Source organism: Oncorhynchus kisutch, linkage group LG19 (assembly GCF_002021735.2).
Source record: "Oncorhynchus kisutch isolate 150728-3 linkage group LG19, Okis_V2, whole genome shotgun sequence".
In the NCBI taxonomy this organism is placed as follows: Eukaryota; Metazoa; Chordata; class Actinopteri; order Salmoniformes; family Salmonidae; genus Oncorhynchus; species Oncorhynchus kisutch.
In genome coordinates this window covers 50,069,228-50,090,653 of record NC_034192.2, presented here as the reverse complement: position 1 = coordinate 50,090,653, position 21,426 = coordinate 50,069,228, and the positions used below count along the sequence as shown (strand labels likewise).

The 21,426-nt window shown below is 43.0% G+C and overlaps 1 protein-coding gene across 2 annotated transcripts in view; it reads left to right on the top strand.

Annotated features, from left to right (window-relative positions):
* LOC109864935 (protocadherin-1) overlaps positions 1-14,842 on the top strand; it is a 372,821-nt gene extending 357,979 nt beyond the window's left edge. For both annotated transcript variants that reach the window (XM_020453023.2, XM_020453022.2), the window contains exon 5: positions 7,822-14,842. In XM_020453023.2, the coding sequence (XP_020308612.1) occupies positions 7,822-8,234 (413 nt within the window). In that variant the 3' untranslated portion in view covers positions 8,235-14,842. The remainder of the gene's footprint in view (positions 1-7,821) is intronic.
* Positions 14,843-21,426: the final 6,584 nt, after the last annotated feature.

The window sequence follows — 21,426 nt, the reverse complement described above, 5'->3', positions numbered from 1 at the left end:
ACACACACACACACACAAATGCAATAATGATAGGGTAGCCTCGTGGTTGGAGCAGGTAGCCAAGTGGTTAGAGCAGGTAGCCTAGTGGTTAGAGCGTTGGGACAATTACCTGGAAGTTGCTGGGTTGAATCCCAAAGCTGAAAAGGTAAAAATGTGTCGTTCTGCCCCTGAGCAAGGCAGTTAACCCACTCTTCCCCGGGCGCCGAAGACGTGGATGTTGATTATGGCAGCCCCCAGCACCTCTCTGATTCAGAGGAGTTGGATTAAATGCAGACACATTTCAGCTGATTACATTCCGTTCGGACAACTGACTAGGTATCCCCCCTTTCCCTGTAATTTTCTATATATGCACCCCACATGCCCAATGAGTGAGCATGGTATATCCAAAATACTTGTTTCCAAACAGTATAATGTTCCTCTTTATGAAGGAAAACGTGCTAGCCTATTAGCAACAGATCAACATACTGTAAAAATCCTTTTTCACAGCCTTTGAAAAACGTGTTTTGTGGCTTAACCACCCAAGCATTGGAAGCCAATTGTAATCTTCAGAGGGCTCGTCAAACTGAACATTTTCACTAGTTTTTCTTCTTTCATCACTCAGGGACTTGAGACAAGCCAAGATAACCTCATAGATTGCCTCAAGCGATTACATTTCTGTTATTTCGCCAAGGCTACATGCTCATATTGACTCGTTCCCCCTTCGTTGGTTAGACACCAAGGACTTAGTAGGAAATGGATTTGGATCAGGGCGACTGGGACTAATTTTAAACGTCAGTCAATAAATTGATGCCACAGCCGGCGCAACGCAGAACGGATTAAACAAGCACCTAGGAGTATATAGAGCACCCAAAATTCTATCAAGCAAAGGCAGCAGGTGCAGCAAAAACATAAAATATTATTTTGTAATGTGTTGTTTTGTTCCTGCCTCAAGAAAAGGTGTCATGAAATAAATGACTGTTAGATTTGCGTGCCAGCGGTTGGGGTTTTCATTTGCCAAACCTTCGTTTGTGTGATTGTAATATGTGGACAGAGCATATTGCCAGAATGGGATTTGAAGGATGTAAGGTGTTGTCGGCCATTTTGGCTATAGAATGTCACAGGTCAGATACAGTGACAAGGCCAAGTAATAGTGGCCCCTGTATTTAATTAGAAAATAAAAAGTATACCTTGTTCCTAATTCCTTAATTCCGTGCATCAATTTAAGTAACATAATAAAAACATCCCCAACCAAATCTGTCAGTTCTAAGCTAGAGAGATATATTTTTTTGCGTGGGCTGCCTCTCAATCCACCACATCCGCATCTGCGGTGGAAAGTGAATAAGCTATAAAGGTGCTACTATTATGGTGATAAACTATGAAACTCACGAACAGAATGGTGTTCTCCGTTTTGCTTTACAACCCATACACATCTGAAGTCGGTAATGCTGATGTGCCAACTTGTCTGACCACACTACAGAAAGGGTAGTCATTCACGAACACGATGTTGTTCTCTGTTTTCCTCTACGAGGTAGTTTTGTGCTCAAAAATATAGGGGTTAAAAGTATATATATATTTATATATTTCCTGAGCTTTCTTATATCTCCTAGATATAGGACAGACACTTCAAAACCTTAGTCCTTATGATTTATTATTTTTATTGTGTTTTTTGCCATTTCTGAATGCGTTATTCATTATTTCTATTGGCTGTAGTATTAAAGGCCAGATTCAATATTTTATCAAATCATTTTTTATATTTTTGTGGGATACCTAAAGGGGTCCTAAAATTCTAAATCAAATAGCTAAATGATCCATGGTATGACCATCTTAAAACCGACTTAGACTTTTAGAGGTTATTTCCAAACCTATTCTGTTCTCTCTTTTTCCTTGCTAAAAGTTATTTCCTCCTTTCCTCAGGCCTCAATCTTCTCCTCATCTCCTCTCTTTCCTTGTCTACTTTCACCCTCTTCCTGTCTATCTTCCCTTCTCTCTCCACTATCCGCTTTCCAAGCAGCGTGTCGATTAATTAATAGCCCGGCTAATTTAATTTCCCAAAAAGTTTAAGCATGAATAAAGACTGACAAGACAAAGTTCTAATCTGCGCAAAGTTTAATTAGACTCAGCAAGGTTTTCATAGAAGCAGACGGGGTCAGAGTGGAAACAGGGGCATGGGTAGGGAACCGGGAAAGGGGAAGAAGAGGAGAGGGAGGGTATGATACAGTGGAAGGAAAGGGAGAGAAGACTGTGGCAAGTTAGTCAGTCTGTAATGATCTATTGGACGGGGGCACGGGGTGGTCTGCCTCATGTTGGCTATTCTGGGTGCGCAACAAAAAGTGTGTGTGTTTGTGGAGTTTTGTTCTGATATGGATCACAGGCACCCCACTCCCCCCACCCCCCACCCCCACTGTACCGACACAGCACACACAGTCACTCAAACACACACACACACACACACACACACACACACACACACACACACACACACACACACACACACACACACACACACACACACACACACACACACACACACACACACACACACATACCTGTCAACCTGGTCCACCTGGATGGGGTTTCCCCTGGCAGCATTGAGACAAGGCACTGGTTGAAAATCAATTGGCTGAGAGTATTATGGGGACGAAGTGTCTGCATGTATTAGATTTGGCCCAGAGGCCCCAAGAGGGATCTCCGTGCATATCGGAGACAAGAATGCCCTCAATCCAAATGAATACACTGTCACATGGACAGGAATTATTATGAGGGTGTGTGTTGTGGTTTGGGTCTTGTTCTTCTGTGTTTCTGTGTGTGTACCTGTGTGTCAAATCAAATTGTATTGGTCACATACACATACTTAGCAGATGTTATTGCGGGTGTAGAAAATTCCTAGGAAGTGCAGTAGTATCTAACAATTCATAACAATTCATAACAATACACACAAATCTAAAAGTAAAAGAATGGGATTAAGAAATATATAAATATTAGGACGAGCAATGTCAGAATGGCATTGACTAAAATACAGTAGAATACAGTATGTAAACCTTATTAAAGTGACTCGTGTTCCATTATCACCCAGGTCCCGAGCTTAATGATGAGCTTGGAGGGTACTATGGTTTTGAAGACTGAGCTATAGTTAATGAGCAGAATTCTTACATAGGTATTCCTCTTGTCCAGATGGGATAGGGCAGTGTGCAGTGTGATGGCGATTCCATCATCTGTGGATCTATTGGGGCGGTATGCAAATTGCAGTGGGTCTAGGGTGTCAGGTAAGGTGGAGGTGATATGATCCTTAACTAGCCTCTCAAAGCACTTCATGATTACAGGTTTTTGGTTTGGGTAGGTTTTAATAGTCACAGTGGTAACAACATCCCCTAAACACTTCCTGATGAAGTCAGTCACTGTGTCCATGTATAAGTCAATGTTATTCTCAGAGGCAACTCAGAACATATCCCAATCAGCGTGATCAAAACCATCTTGAAGCATGGATTATGATTGGTCAGACCACTGTTGAATAGACCTTAGCACAGGTACTTCCTGTTTTGAGTTTCTGCCTATAGGAAGGGAGTCGTGATCTGATTTGCCAAAGGGAGGGCGGAGGAGGGCCTTGTAGCCATCCTTGGAAAGGAGAGTAACAATGTTTGAGAGATTTTTAAGCGTGAGTACTACAGGCAATGTGTTGATATAACTTCGGTAGCATTTTCCTCAAATTTGCTTTGTTAAAATCCCCAACTACAATACATGCGGTCTCAGGATATGTGATTTCCAGTGTAGTTCCTTGAGGGCTGTTGTGGTATCGGCTTAGGGGGGCATATACATGGCTGTGACTGTAACTAAAGAGAATTCACTTGGGAGGTAATATGGTCAGCATTTGATTGTGAGGTATTCTAGGTTGGGTGAACAAAAGGACTTGAGTTCCTCTACATTATCACAATCACACCATGAGTAGTTAATAATGAAACATGCACCACCGCCTTTCTTCTTCCCAAATAATTATTTATTCCTGTCTGCGCGATGCACTGAGAACCCAGCTGACTGTATGGACAGGGACAGTATATCCGGAGAGAGCCATAATTCCGTGAAACAGGAGATCCTTGCCCTGAGCTCATCTACTTTATTGTCCAGGGACCGAACATTAGCGAGTAATATACTCTGAAGCAGTGGATGTTGTGCACACCTCCTGAGTCAAACTAGAAGTCCACTCGAATACCTCTTCTCTGCTGGCAGCATCTTGGAGCAGCCTCTGAGATCATTTAAATTGCCCTGGGGGGTACGAACAAGGGATCCAATTTGGGAAAGTTTTATTTCTGGTAGTAATGCTGGTGAGCAACTGCCACTCTGATATCCCCCAAATGTTGGCTGTATGTAATAACGCGAACAATGTTCTGGACTAATAATGTAAGAAATAACACATACAAAAACAAAATACTGCAAAGTTGCTTATGAGCTAGAAACAGAGCTGCAATGTCTGTCGACACCATGTAGTTGTGTGTATGTGTTTGCATGGCTATATGTGAGTGCTTGCATGCTGGTCTATATGTGTGCTATCATATGAATAGGGATGGGCCCTAAACATAGACTTTTATCAAACAAAGTTGCTGGCTCCCTCGTTCCCTCTTTAAACTGTAAAGAACACATTTGGACTTCAAGGTAATTAAACATATGACCATTTTGTAAAGAAAAATTAATAGTTTCTCTATGTACATTGAATCGAACCAAGGTGAGGAGAATGGGATGGAGGATAGGAATTTCCTTGTTAGCATATCTCACAGAAAGAGGGGGAGCCCAATATGTCTCCTTTCTTTACTCTGGTCGACAGCGTAAAATGTCAGATACTCATCTGGAAATTATTTCCATTTTATTACGCCGACATCTTCCAGAGCAGGGACTTTGGAATCTAATTAGTTTGGACAGAGAAGTGGGACCGAGGCAGACGAGTGTGTATGGAGCGCTGAGAGGAGGAGACTTCTCTTGGGGCCCTCGTAGATGGCTTGAGAGGGTCCCGGGGGTTAACTGGAACTCTGGAAATGAAGATAAGGATCTTAGATGAAGGTTCAGCAGGAACAATCTTTTCTATTAGAGACAGTTGAATATGGAGTTCCCTTGATAACATGCCAACTGGGCCTTATCGACACAGAAGAGTGTGTGTGTGTGTGTGTGTCTCAGTGTGTGTAGGAAGTTTCTAAAAAAGGGGTTCAATTACTCCTCCAAAACTGATGATTTCAACAAAATGTTCACTGACAACACTGCTGGTTACTCGACGCCAAAGTTCATATTATCTTTCATGAAGTGAGTCTTAAATTAGGACTGATGACCTCCATGTTTAATAGTGGAAGGTCTTATTAGAGAACCCTTCAATGATCTTAGCTTCCCTAAGCATACCAAGGGACCCTTACTACCCTTTCTCACCCCGCCCAACCATTTCCTCCCACCACGCCGGCCAATTAGTACAACCTCAAACAAAAGCCAATTAATTCCTGCTTTTGATTATGAGCAACATGACCCTCTGGGCCTTCACTAAATTGTCTGATTAGCACTTCTCGAACGTAGGGGCATGATCTGATTGGTCTTTTTCATTTTTACTATTCCTTAAATATCTCAGGCTGTAGAAATTAATACTACTCTGGGATTAGGTGATGTTTCTCTTAGGTACAGGTCTAGGATTAGATTCCCCTCCCCAATCCTAACCTTAACCATTAGTAGGCCACCTGTTGAAGAGAGGCAGAAAAAAAGCTTTTTGAAAACAACCAAAAACGGCATTGTTTTTCTGGCATACATCTAGCTACACAAACTGTATTTTCCCAAGTGCCTTGCTTTGCATGAGAAATGGGTAAGCATTATGAAGCCCAAAAATCCACCGTAGTGTGAGATTTTGGAGTAATGCACACAGTCACTACTCAGCATTCTCCAAACCTAGCTAAGGATGCGAAAGCATATACCCTCCTCCCCCCAAAAAGTAAGGAAAAGCCCACTGTAGCTCCTTTAATACAGGGGCAATGAATTTCAATTATGCATGAAGCAGAGGCAGTTTGGGAAATAATCGCTTCCCCCAGAGAACTGAACAGCCTGTTCCCCCCTCCCATCTCGCCCCGCAGTATCAAATAATAATCTAATGTCACGCACAGAAGAAAGGTTACTTTCTGCATAGGCATTGATATTTCCGCTCGGGGATGCTGACCTTTTTCCATTAAGCTGTGATTTTTTAAATGTGACACAGCCGTAGCAGAGGCGGTGTCTGTGTGTTATATTAACATTCATTATGCCATTTGTTCTATGTGAAAAAGCAGTAGTGGTGTTGTTGACTCCGCCTTAATTGACTGCGCGACATAATCCCCTTTTAGTCAACCTTGAGCGTGTTTTTCTTAAAATGTCCTTAATCTTGTTTCACACTCAACACCCACTATCTGGTATGTGGTTGCATCTCTGTTAAACATCATATTGCTGCATCTCTGTTAAACATCAAATTAGGCAATGTTCTTGGCAGTTTTTTGCACTGTGACTCTGAATATTAGATTTTTATCTAGCGTATTATGAGTTTTCTTATTTAAGTATTATGAGTTGTCTTGTTGTGAAACTAAAACAATTAATTGCTTCCTGAACTTCCCTGTTCACCCACGACTGCGTGGCCGCGCACGACTCCAACACCATCATTAAGTTTGCTGACGACACGATGGTGGTAGGCCTGATCACCGACGACAATGAGACAGCCTATCTTAAGGTCAGAGACTTGGCAGTGTGGTGCCAGGACAACAACCTCTCCCTCAACGTCAGTAAGACAAATGAGCTGATCTTGGACTACAGGAAATGAAGGGCAGAGCAAGCCCCCATTTACATCGCCTAGGCTGTAGTAGAGCAGGTCGAGAGCTTCACGTTCCTCAGTGTTCACATCACAAAGCATCTGTCATGGTCCACACACACCAGCACAGTCATGAAGAGGGCACAACAACACCTCTCCCCCATCAGGAGGCTGAAAAGACTTGGCATGGGCCCTCAGATCCTCAAAACGTTCTACAGCAGCACCACTGAGAGCATCTTGACTGGCTGCATCACTGCTTGGTATGGCAGCTGCTTGACATCGACCACTACAGAAGGTAGTGTGTATGGCCTATTACATCACTGGGGCTGAGCTCCCTGTCATCTAGGACCTCTTTACCAGAGGTCAGAGGAAGGGTCTAAAAATTGTCAGACTCCAGCCAGCCAAGTCATAGACTATTAGTTAAATAGGTAACCAAATAGCTACCCTGACTCTTTTTTCACAAATGCTGCTGCTATCCTGTTGCCTAGACACTATATCCCTACCTATATGTACATACTGTATCTACCTCAACTGCCTCGTACCCCTGCACATCGACTCTGTTCTGGTACCCCATGTATATAGCCAAGTTATACATTACTCAAGTTATACATTACTCATTGTGTATTTATTATTACTTTTATTATTACGTGTTATTACTTTTCTATTATTTCTCAATTTTCTTTCTCTCTGCATTTTTGGGAAGTGCCCATAAGTAAGCATTTCACTGTTATTCTATGAAGAATGTGACAAATGACATTTTATTTGATTTAGATTTTATTTGAACAGTTCTATGCTGGTTAAACACAGTATGTTGGTGGATTAGTCCACACTGGTTGGCTCTGTTGTCCCATTTCACAAACATGATATGTTCTGCCATTTCTTTTCATTGCTATCCTTCATAATAAGATGATCACTTTATGAAACTGATTATAAATGTGTTTTCTGCTATCACATGTGCTCATCTAACTCTACTGTCCAAGACTCATCCTTTTTCTTATGTGTCCTCCTCATTTGCTGTCTTATACTAACTCCGATACCCTTTCTGTCTGCAGATCTCAGGCCTCTGCCTGATGTGGCCATGACTGGGAACTGCACCCATGAGTGTACCGAGTTCGGCCACTCCGACGCCTGCTGGATGCCTGGCCAGCCCTCCCCCAATCGTAAGAGCTCCACCAAGAACGCCCCCAAGCTCTCCACCTTCGTGCCTTACCTGGAGAGTGAGGGGCAGGACCACCTCATGGCCAACGGCAGTCCCAAGCCCATGGCAGACGAGCGTGGGAGTGCTGGAGGTGGCAGCGGAGGCTCCAAGGTGGCTAACATCCGCTTCCTGCCCCCTTACAGCAGTGCCTTCGGGGGCAGCGACTCCGGCAAAGGCTGCGAGGAGATCCCCCTGAGCCAGGCAGCCGAATACCATTCCGCCACCACACCCACCAACCAGGGCTCCAAGAGAGAGATTTACCTGTGAGGGCGATGATGTGGCCACCACCCCACCACCTTCACCCTTACCCATATGCCCACTGTTCCTGACCCCATGCCCTCAGGCCTACCCCTCACTGCCCCTGTGCCTAGCTGCTGTGTCGTCTGAGAAGTGCCATAGCACCACCACCACCCTCCTTTTTATAACCACCTCCCACCGTATGAGGCTTTAGAATCCACAAAACCTCCAATGAATTAAATAAAGAGTACAAATCGGTCCAAGCCAAACAAAGAAGATACTTGGCGAGTGCAAATGCTACTGACAGAATGTAAACTACGCTATCATTTAAACATTGTGATTAGTTAATTGGAGACTATTTAGTTATGATTGCGTGTTCAAGTTCTTTTTTTTTTTACAATGAATTTCCGTTGGAGTTCCGTTGAACTGAAAACAATGAGGGTAGAAAAGTGTTCTTGTAAAATAGACACATGAATATACAGTGTATGGACATCTATTTTAGGTGTTCTTTTGGTTTTCTGTTTTGTTTCCTTTTTTTTTTTAGAAGTGAGTGTCGGTCTCAACTCTTGGACCTCCAATTAATAAGCAATAAGGCACGAGGTGGTGTGGTATATGGCCAATATGCCACGGCTAAGGGCTGTTATTACGCACGACACACCGCAGAGTGCCTGGATACAGCCATTTGCCGTGGTGTTTTGGCCATATGCCACAAACCCCTGAGGTGCCTTATTGCTATTATATAAACTGGGTACTAAAGTAATTAGATCAGTACAATAAATGTACCCATGGTATACGGTCTCATATACCACGGCTGTCAGCCAATCAGCATTCATGGCTGGAACCACCCAGTTTATAACTAGAATTAGAGCGGTGTTTCTCTTGCCTGACTACCCAAACTCCTTGCTCCTGCAAAATGCTACACCACACCCACGGATGTTAGTTTCTTCTCCGCAATGAGTCATGATCCGAGTATCTGCGCAACGATTTCTAGAAGAGGAAAAAGTACTCTAGCCATTCTGATTGGTACCAGAAACCAATGGGTTTGGACAGAGCCGGAACACGTGGGTAAAGCGGCAGTTTGAAAATTCGACATTGGCTTTGATACTCTGATTGGTTAGAGATGATCCAATCACTGATTACTATGTTTTCTACACCACCCCTCATTTTAGTCGACACCACAAACAACTTCAATGATGGCAGTCTCAGACTGAAGTATGTAGCGAACTATAGAGCCATGGAAGAATTCAGTTTGAGTCGTCAGGCAAGTCCTGCTCCTACTCAAGAGGACACAGCTGACTGGTAATTTTGCCATCCTTTGCTCAACATAAGACATTAAAGTCCTCAAAACATTTTTTCACAACCAAGAGGTCTTTATCAATGTACAGAGCTGTAAATACAATGGAAATGAGTTAGACTTTAAGCATTTTATTAGATTATTTTCCTTTGGCTGTATAGAGCTTCAATAAGAGCTTTTTGAGTCATTGTTGTTAAGATCTCACAGTGATCTGGAACCTTTGTTGGTTGGTTGTGTTATCCATGATGCACCGGTTGACAATACCAAGTGTAACACTGGGAGAATTTATAACCTTTGACACATCACTGAACATGTGAAGCTACAGTACACATTTGTGACTTTGTATTCCTCATCTTTACTATGATCTTGGACAAAAGAAAAACACGTCAGAAAAAAATGGTGCTGGTGTTAAAAGTGTTGGCTGAAGTGGATGTCAATGTCTACTGCTGTGCATTTTCAGTCCCTCGCCACCCAAATCTCAAACTCTTTGATTGAGGTCTCACCGAAGGATCAATTCTCACCAGGTATCCAGTTGGAGAGCAACGAGAAACAGCTTGCTTTTGTTAAGGTGTATCGTTCCATGGTGCACATACTCCATAACTCTAACTCCTCTAATATTGCAATCTCTAGTTTCTAAGTTTGACAATTTTGTAGTCATCTTTGTGAAAACTGATGGTATTTATCACCTGCTGTTCCAAGTCAGTTCCCCACTGTAGCACAGCTGTTAGAGACCTGCTGTGGGTGTGAGGTAAAGTCTGTCCTGGTCCTGTGGTGTGACGGTGGTAGTAGTTGGAGAGTTGGGGAGGATTCACAGCTCTCCTATACACTAGCGCGCTAACCCCACTAACCCCGCCATGCAGAGGCATTGCTCTAATTGAGCCTGGAGGCATCGTTCATTAGCAGTGATCATTTCCACATCTCAAAACCGAGCAGGGTGTCCTGGCGGTTTGGAAGTTAATTTGGAGTCTCATAATAATAACTGCTGACAGTAATGGGGATTTCACCTGTGGCAATGAGCATCAGCCATGATTGGACTAATGAAAACGCATTGAGGAGAAAAAAGAGAGTGTGAAAAAGACCTCCAGACTACTAACACTACAGCTGGAGCTCTTGCACAACATAAACACCACCGCAGGATACACTCAAAGAGACATTGTTGTTGTTATGGCTTGCTAGGATACAAAACATGATTCAGGTGGGGTCATTTAAGGGTCATGGCATCAAAAAGCTAAGGTCACAAGGTCAGGCTAGTATGTGTATCTTATGTTCCTGTGTCTGACCGTAGACTGCATTTTTTTTGTGTGCATTTCTAGTATGCTTTGAATTACAGTTCACATTCAACAAGTCCATGGCTGACTTGATTGTGCGTGCTTCAATGTATAACATGATTTACATGTGACTAAATGGTTAACCATTGTAAATAATGCATCATTTAAAAATCTCAGTCATAGGTCTATCATGGTGACAATCAATCCCTGTGACTTTTGAAAAAGCACGTATTTTATTTAAAGCCACATAATAAAGGGATAGGCTACAAGAACAAATAAGGCACGAAAGGAACGGAATCTGCTTGAAATCAACTGTATTTCAGTTCTACTGGGCTATGTCAACACTGTACAATATATTACATTAATTAATGAATACAATTTTCATCATTGCTCATTCTAATGAACACAAAGTAATGTTCAACCAAATCCTCCCAATGACTTCTCTACAGGAAGGTCCATACACAGTAACAGCTAGGATCTTGGACCTCAAGTAACTGTTCATTCAAAGTAGATCTCAATGTTGATTTCATGTCCTTGTTTGATAATTTATAGATCAAACACTGGTCCGATATTAAGTCACTGGCTTCTCCTGTGGTGTTCCTTCACAGCAAACACACATTTTTCTCCCTGACAGGGCCTCTAGTCCCCTGGTTCTCCCTGACAGGGCCTTTAGATCCCTGGTTCTCCTAGACAGGGCCTCTAGTCTCCTGGTTCTCCCTGACAGGGCTTCTAATACCCTGGTTCTCCCTGACAGGGCCTCTAATACCCTGGTTCTCCCTGACAGGGCCTCTAGTCCCCTGGTTCTCCCTGAAAGGGCCTTTAGATCATTGGTTCTCCTAGACAGGGCCTCTAGTCCCCTGGTTCTCCCTGACAGGGCCTCTAGTCCCCTGGTTCTCCCTGAAAGGGCCTTTAGATCCCTGGTTCTCCTAGACAGGGCCTCTAGTCCCCTGGTTCTCCCTGACAGGGCCTCTAGTCCCCTGGTTCTGCCTAACAGGGCCTCTAGTCCCCTGGTTCTCCCAGACAGGGCCTCTAGTCCCCTGGTTCTCCTAGACAGGGCCTCTAGTCCCCTGGTTCTCCCTGACAGGGCCTCTAGTCTCCTGGTTCTCCCTGACAGGGCCTCTAGTCCCCTGGTTCTCCCTGACAGGGACTCTAGATCCCTGGTTCTCCCAGACAGGGCCTCTAGTCCCCTGGTTCTCCCAGACAGGGCCTCTAGTCCCCTGGTTCTCCCTGACAGGGCCTCTAGTCCCCTGGTTCTCCCTGACAGGGCCTCTAGTCCCCTGGTTCTCCCTGACAGGGTCTTTAGATCCCTGGTTCTCCCAGACAGGGCCTCTAGTACCCTGGTTCTCCCTGACAGGGCCTCTAGTTCCCTGGTTCTCCCTGACAGGGCCTTTTGTTCCCTGGTTTTCCCTGATAGGGCCTCTTGTCCCCTGGTTCTCCCTTACAGGTCCTCTAGTCCCCTGGTTCTCCCCGACAGGGCCTCTAGTCCCCTGGTAACCTCCCTTGCCCACCCATGGCTGATCAGGACCTTCAGTGCCGGAGGGATAGACTCTAAGCCCTTCTGAGCTCCATCTCCTGAGTTGACATAGCTGATATACAGAGGGCTGACGGGGAAGAGGGCTGCGGGGAGGAGGGGGAGGAGGGGTCCTTGAACAACAAATGGGGAGGGAGATGGAGATAGAGATGGAGTGAGAGTAAATGATTTGTGAAGGGGGTAGGTCATGTGGCACCAATTAACCCCAGCTTTTTGTGGTGGTGCGGAGAAGCTGACCTTTGAGATGCGATGCTATTTGCTTTCCTTTAACCTTTGAGGCTCAATGTGAACACACAGTGAAATTTGAGAGGGGATGAGGAGAGCATGTGTGTGTGTGTGTGTGTGTGTGTGTGTGTGTGTGTGTGTGTGTGTGTGTGTGTGTGTGTGTGTGTGTGTGTGTGTGTGTGAGCACGCATACAGGTGTTTTTTCTGTATTTGTAGCTTTAGAGGTGCTGCCTGCATACTGTAAAAAGATGGCTCCACCTAAGCTCTATGGACTCTTCTGACAGTCTCACAAACTCTCACTCTCTCCAAGGGGAATCACCTGGAGTTTATCCCTAGAGAGGAGCTGTCACAGATACGGGCAGGAGAAGACTGTGTGCGTGTGTGCGCGTGTGCGCGTGCATGCGTATGAGAGAGTGTGCACGTGTGTCTAGCACCACTGCAGCAGCATCCTATTTTATGCTGAGGCAAAGCATGCCTGTGTTGATTTGGTTGGTTTATTGCTTTGTGTGTGCATTTTATTCAATTGTATTCCTTAATTCATGAAGCATGTAGAACTCTTTACCTCAACGGATCGGCTTATACAGTAACTGGTCCGTGAAACATGGAATGCAGTCAGTGCAGACAGGCGTAACATGGATGACAAGGCATATTATTTGGCACATCTTTTTCAGATCCCTTTTGTGTTTTTGTGCTCAGTAATGTTCAAATCCTCATCATGATGATAATTCCACCTCGTTTGCTTTTAAGAGACTATTTTACAGATTCAGAGAATTGGGTGTGCTCATAAATATGGTTGGATATTAATTATAGTGAATAGAAAATGGAATGTAGATCAGTACTTGTAATGTTATCAAGGGATTCCCTTGTTGGTCTATATATCTTGATTCCTAAGTATTCATTAAAGCAACCTAGAATGAGTTTAGAGTGCTAATTGAAATCACTTTGCGTTCCAGTGTGTGACTTTTAGGTGTGTGTTTTGAAAATGGCTCAGTCAATGGTATGCGGAGTGGCATTGAGCCCTCATTTGTAGGACCCCACCATTATAACGACATCACTGGGGTGGGCAGTTCAATCCGAAGCCCACCTCCAAGGTCTATCAATTATGTTGAAGCTCCAATCACATCACATTATGCTGTCAAATCATACCAGCAGAACAAACAATACACAGTTAATCAAGGTGCAAATATCAACTGGGGCTGGTCAAAGAAATAGGTCGGTTCTGGTTGTTCCTGATGAGGAGATTTAGTAGAGCATGAAAAAGCCAATTTTATAAATATATACATTTTTGTTGTTGTCGACGTTGTTTTATTAATAGAATAAAAACAACACAGCTATAAACATATACATATAAATGGTATTTGCTATTTTTACCAGAGGCATTGGATTTTTGGCTTTGTAAAATATGTCCTGCATTTCCACAAGGCAGACTGTGTTCTACGTTTCCTGTTTCCCCTTATTAATGATGGGTTCTTAATGACAGCATAACTCTAACATACGCACAATGCAATGAAACACACAAAACGCTATGACATGGGAAACGTAACTGTCATAACTTTGAATAAACAATCACAAAATCAGTTAAAGGAACTGAAACAAAGCAGATGATGCTTCTTGAGAAAACAGCTCATTTTTAAACAATCTCACTTTGTGCCATGTAGAGTTATTCAGTTATTGGGTTCCTCATCCCTTTCTTACCCCAAAAGCTGAAGAAAGTGAAACTCGCTCCCCTCAAGGTAACTAGCCCCAAAAGGTCGGGTGAGCTTTCGAAATGAGAAGAAGAAAACAGGAATAATCAGCTGCCGCTAAATTATGTCTTTATAGAAAGTCAAACTTTGTAGCCTAATTGTTGGTTATATACAATATATATAGGAAACATGCTTGTGATGCCTTGTTTTCTGGTACAGTTTTATGTACATGCAAGTGTAGCTTTTTTTTAAATTAAGAAAAAAAAACATTGTGAAATCCAACGACAAGTCTAAATTGTAAGATATTTTTCCCAATAGGGTTATGTTAGGGTGTGAGTGGTCAGGTTTGTGCAGAAATGGTGAGGATGCTGACTCTGTCTAAAACCTCTTCTGTAACTACTCACTTGCTTTACGCCTTTTTACTCTGTTTCATTTGTATTTTTATTTGATCTTTATTGCAAAATAGTGGCTTTGAGGAAATCTGGTTCTATGTTCGTTTTTAGCCTAATTAGTTTTATTATATTAAGATCAGTATCTGCATGTTTGAACAATAAATGTGGTCTTTTATTTTTGCTGAGCAAATCAAAGAAACAATATCTTGTAATTATCCTTCCTTATAGCTTTACAATAAAATACATTCAATAAAAATGTGTTTGCCTTTTTTTGCAGTTCTGTATGTATGAGAATTGTCTGAAAGGAATAAATTCACATCATTACCATGCATTGTATTCAAAGAAATTCCAAACTTGTACAATCATAACATAACATCTAATTATAGATCATAATCAGTGTAGATGTGGTCATAGTGGAGGATGTACACTGAGTGTACAAAATAACTTCCTAATATTGAGTTTGCCCTGAGAACAGCCTCAATTCGCCAGGGAATGGACTCTACACAGTGTCAAAAGTGTTCCACAGGGATGCTGGCCCATGTTGACTCCAATGCTGGATGTTGGCTGGATATCCTTTGGGTGGTGGAACATTCTCAATATACATGGGAAACTGTTGTGTGTGAAACACCCAGCTGCATTGCAGTTCTTGATACACTCAAACCGGTGTGCCTGGCACCTACTACCATACCCCGTTCAAAAGCACTTAGATCTTTTATCTGGCCCATTCATCTTCTAAATGGCACACATACACAATCCATGTCTCAAGGCTTAAAAATCCGTATTTAACCTGTCTCCTCCTTTTCATCTACGCTGATTGAAGTGGATTTAAGAGGTGACATCAATAAGGGATCATAGCTTTCACCTGGTCAATCTATGCCATGGAAAGAGCAGGTGCTCCTAATGTTTTGAACACTCATTTTTTTAAATGTACAAATTATTCTACAGATGTAGGATCTTAATTTGATGGGCTTTCTTTAGGGGTTGATACATTTTTTGTAAGGGAAATCAAGTCTGAAATTTCTAAGTGGAATTGACAAACTTCATACGCCTTTTTAAACCTCATACACTACAAGTTTGACATTTTCTGCATTACAGGAAAGTCCTTCTGCAATAGGGTGGTCAAATTAAGAACCTAAATCTGTACTTGTCACTTACAGTATGTTTGCTCTAATTCATCTTTGTCTACAGTACCTCTCTCCTCCAGTGCCCCTCTCTTCCAGCTTCACACTCTTAATCTCCTTCCTAAACACCCCACACCCTCTTTCTCTCTCTCTCTCTCTCTCTCTCTCCGTGTTTTGCTCTTTTACTCTGGACATCCCTGGTTTATCGTTGCTGTACTGGAGAGATTTACTTGTCCTGAGTGTCTCCCTGAGGAGAGAGACAGAAAGAGAGAGAGAGAGAGGGCCGGAATCACTGTTATCTCTCTCCCTGGGCCGCTGCAGAACAGAGCTTTATGCAGGGAAAAGCAGCAGCTATCTGAATGGTAAATATTGGCTCCGGGAAGGAAGGGAGTAAATGAACGGTCTAATGACGGGTTTGAAATTAAACGGCACTTCAGGTCCTGCAGACCAGTCTTGCACTGACAGCAACTGAGTGTCTGATGAAGTGGGGAAGGAGTGGTGGTGGTGGTTGTGAAAAGCAGGGAAAGAAGTGTCTGGCTTGTGCAATTGGCTTTACCCACACTGAGAGATACTGTAGTTAGGGAGATTGATGTGTTGTTGGAGGGTGGTCAGCAAAGGAGGCTATTGAGGGGAGGACAGCTCATAATAATGGCTAGAATGTAGTGAATGGAATGGTTCATGTGTTGGATGCCAGTCCATTCACTCCATTCCAGCCATTATTATGAGCAGTCCTACCCTCAGCAGCCTCCATGTTCTGTAGTGTACTCAGAGGGAGTCTCAGACTCAAGTCACTAGGAGATCAGTCAGAAAGGTCAGAGGTTAATGCTTGGGAGCTGCAAGGCCATGTCTTTTAATTGTATTTATTCTAGAGTTTTTGAATGCTTCTGCTGAACAGCAGACAATAAAGACCACGATTCAGTCAATGTTACCGCGTTCCCAGAAATCTCATTCATGGTAAACGCTGCATATGTTGGCTGAATCTGAAAATGCCTTTAAAAGCTGCATTGTCAACAACCCGCGGCCACATTGAATTCCGACCTGGGAGTGGGAATTCAATATAGGAAAGCATCGCAATATAATTTTTCCAAAATGTTGTCTCTTCTTACCCTGAGGAATATTAATCAAATGAACTCATCTCAGGGCAAAACCACAGATTGTGTTAAGAAGGCATTATGACTTGGATTGGGGTCAATAGAGCTTCAAGTTCCTTGGTGTAAACATTACTAACAAGCTATCATGGTCCAGACACACCAAGACAGTCGTGAAGAGGGCACGACAACGCATATTCCCCCTCAAGAGACTGAAAACATTTGGCATGGGTCCTCAGGTCCTCAAAAAGTTCTACAGCTGCATCATTGACAGCATCCTGACTGGTTGTCTCAATTTGTTCTATATATTTTTTATATCTCAAGGGGTCTTATAAATCTAAATCAAATAGCAAAATGATCCTTGGTATAACCTTCTTAAAACAATTCCATATACAGTAGATTAGTAGAACGCCCCCGCCCCCGGCTTTGACTCTGATGGGTTAACAGCTTCAACCCCAAAGCCATAAGACTACCTAAACAGTTCATCAAATGGCTACACGGACTATTTGCATTGACCCCCTTTTTTTTACGCTGCGGCTACTCAATGTTTATTATCTATGTCAGTTTACCCCTACCTACATGTACATGTTACCTCAATTACCTCGACTAGCCCGTTCCCCGTTACATTGACTCAGTACCGGTAACCCCTGTATCTAGCCTCATTATTGTTATTTTATTGTGTTACATTGTTTTTGTTGCAAATATTTTCTTAATAAAAAAACCCCTCTGCATTGTTGATTAAGATTTCATGGTAAGGTCTATTTGCATTCCATTTGCATTCTATTTGCACCTATTTGCACCTGTTGGATTCAGCGCACGTGACAAATAACATTTGATTTGAATACACCTATTGGGGTTAACTGCATACGATTATGTTAATGCCACATACTCTTACACTGCCTGGTCCTTTTCTGAGAGTGAAATACATTGCATTGTTCGCCACTTCTGTGCCTCACCCAACAGCAGGAAATCACATAACCACAGGCACTATGTGATTGTGAAAATGGAGATTAGCCTAGTGTTGCAGATCTCAGCAGAATGATTAAATATCATCCCTTGCATTCCAATGGAAATACTTTTGGCTGGAAGCATTGAGATAAGGTCCTACACTTGCTGGGAGATTCCCCTGTAAAATACACTGTGCTTAGAAAATGTCTGTTTTTATAGTACTGCTCATTTGCAGTATTTGAATATCCCTGTGTTGCTCCTCATTCCCCTTCTCCACGGCTCTAAGTCAGGAAGTTGTTCAATGTAGTCGATGGATGAGATGCAAAGTGGTTGGATAGATGTTTAGGGAATGCCTAGGGCAGTGGTTTGCGCTGTTGTCGTAGGCTGTGCCCCCCCCCATCCCTCTCCACTTCATCCACCCCCCCAGTGCCACTATGTTAGCGCCCTCTCCATCACTGTCTGCCCAGGGCAAGCCACTGTGGACCCAGCAGAGGGGGAAACCAGAGTGTGCTGAGGGAGAGGAGGACGAAGGGAAGGAGGGAGAGGGAAGCATTTCCTGAGGGGCTCCGAGGCCCTTCTCATATCAATCACTCGGCAGGAATGAGGAGAGAGTCAGTGGAAGGTCTCTCCCTCCTCTTCTCAACCCCCTACCCCCCTCCTATCTCATCCCATAAACCTGGCTCTCCTCCTCTCCCAACACCACCATTCCCCTCCATCTATCCCACTCTCCCTCCTCACCTTTGCTTCACGTCCTATTTAGAACCGTCCAGGGCCATTCCAGACCTTCACCTCCATCACCACAACCTCCATCACAGCAGTTTTAACGAGGGCCGCTGCTTCCATTTTCATTGGCTAAACAAAGCATGAGCCTTGTGATGTGTCTTTCTTGTTGTGATGTCTTGGGAGGGAAGTCTGTCAGCTACTGCAGTGGTTAGGAGGAGAGTCTTACATAGAGGAATGCAGGAATGCAACCACCAACAATACCTTCTGAACAACATGTAGTGACATTAAATCACCTGGCTTTATTGGGCAGAAAACATTTGTTGAAACGTGCCAAGGGTTGCTATTTCTCAGTGGAAGCAACCACCCCTGCCGTATGCATGGAACAAATACACGCTACTAGAAAATAAACAACCTATTGCATCACACCTCCGCCTTCCCTAATTTTATTTTACTTCACTCTGGAGATAAGTTGCATCATAAGCCGACACCTTTGTTGTGGAGTTTTTTAATGAGGAGCTTCATTAGGAAACACGCTTCACTCATCATTCAGTCTGGATAGTATGCTGCGACTTGACATGGCTGCTAGTTTGACCTCAGCCCATAGATGAGATGAAAGCTCAGTTGGAGATGGGCGTGAGATATGAGTTCTCCCCATCCATCCATTCTCCCCATGCTTTGAGTCCACGCCGCTATCAGTGTTGGGAGGCTGTTTGACCTTCTAGTACAGCTCAGTACGCTGGGATACGTGTGGCGTGGTGAGGAGGAGGATGTGCATGGATATTCATTAGTGACGAGATTGGTGGTGTGTTTGCACCGTGACCTTGCTGGAAGTGGGATAAGAGCTGGGCAGGAATAAAAGGGAGATTTAAAAGTCAGCCATTTTAAGCCAATGAGTGACCAGTTTATCTTTTCTCCCTATCTCTCCTCCATCTTTTTCTCAAACCCCTCCCAATGGATGGAGTTGGGATAACAATGTGCTCCAAACCCCTACTGTATTTTCAAGGCCTTTTGGAAGAAAGTGTTCACCTTCTAGCCAATGGATAAGACGGTAGTCATATTTTCCATTTAACTTTGTTATTGTCACCTTGAGGAAGATAATTTGCACTTGCCTTTGGAATGGATTATTTCATCATCTATTTATCCTATATATTGAAATACAACTCACAGTTACTGTTGAGAGAAAAGATTCCAAAGCTACAATGCATATCCTATAGCACCTTTAGGATTGTTCTGGAATATACAGTAGACTTTCATCTTATTAGACACAGGCCACTAAATCACAATATTTGAAGTGTGTTGATGTGCCTCCTCCATGGGTGCTGTACATTTAAACACCGTCTCTGGTAGTAACAGACAGAGATGATTTCCTAAACCAAGATTTACACACCAGGGAATTTAAATGTACAGCTGTACCATATTCTAGTGTTGTAAAAAATGTACACATCCTCTCGGAAGCTGCAGGGAAAAAAACTTTGGCTTCCCAGTCTTTGCCTGCCCGATGTTAAAGTGTGTTGGAAATTTCGCTGATAAGTTCAATGATGTCTCCCCGGCAGATGACTGTCTATCGATCATCTCACTCATGCGTAGGAGGAGGAAGACAGCGCAGGCAGTAGCTCCTCTAGCAGATTTACTGAGAGATATGAATCGCTGTTAATTGTGTCCTATTGTACTGGTTCAATATCTTAAAAATATCACCTGCTGACGTTTCATTAAAATGTCAGCATAACTCCGCTGCTCGGTCAGGGGAGGGGGATTTGGCTAACCGGAATAATGAAGCAGAGAGGATGTGTGAGGAGTGTGACAGTAACGATATGCAGATTGCGAGTGTGCCTTGGCGGCAGAGAAGGAAAGCTACAAATGCATGGGGATTTATTGTAGAATTGTTAAAACAGTTGAGAACGGCGCAACCAGTCAAATGCCTAACTTGGGCTCATAAGGAATGTTGAAAGGGTGATTTTGTTGGCTGTTATTGGTGTCAGTTATGGAAGTGAAAGTAAGTCATTATAAAAGTAAAGGATACACCAATGTACTGTATGTGTAAACGTGACCAATTGGTAGTATATAAGGTCAATGCAGCAGCCTAATTGTATTTTCACACTCCTGACTTCAAATAAATAAACTATTAAATCTCAAATTAAAAAAGACCTATATTGTTACGGCTTTCTAGTTGTGAAGGAGAGTCAGACCAAAATCCATGTTTAATGAATAACGTAAACACGAAGTACAACAAACACTACAAAACAAAGAATGTAAATAACAAAACGAAAAACGAAAACCGAAACAGCCTATACTTGTGAAAACTAACACAGATAGGAACAAGGACACTAAGGACAATCACCCACGACAAACTCAAAGAATATGGCTGCCTAAATATGGTTCCCAATCAGAGACAACGATAAGCACCTGCCTCTGATTGAGAATCACTCCAGACAGCCATAGACTTTGCTAGATAACCCCACTAGCTACAATCCCAAATACATACACACCAAAACCCCAAGACAAAACACACCACAATACAAAAACTCCATGCCACACCCTGGCCTGACCCAATACATGAAGAAAAACACAAAATACTTAGACCAGGGCGTGACATATATGGCCTTTTAACCATGACAGTTGATTTGGACATGTTCTATAACAGTAGCGAATGTGCCCTTCAAACCTTTTTTATTAATCCATCAGGTTTTATTATCATTTCAATTCATCTTTGATGCTCCAAACACTGCCATAGTATAATAAAATGTGACTGATTGATTGAGTTTTAGCACGGAACACTGTTAATTGGGGCAGGGTTGAGTAGTATGTAATTAGAAAAGAATCCTCCCCTTTCCTGTGTGGGTAGGAATGTGGATGATGTGCTGTGGCTTGATGTGGATCCAGAGAACGCCTTTTCTCAGAAATAGGCATTTCCAATGTCCTCCGATCTGGTGATTGATGTTTTTATTTA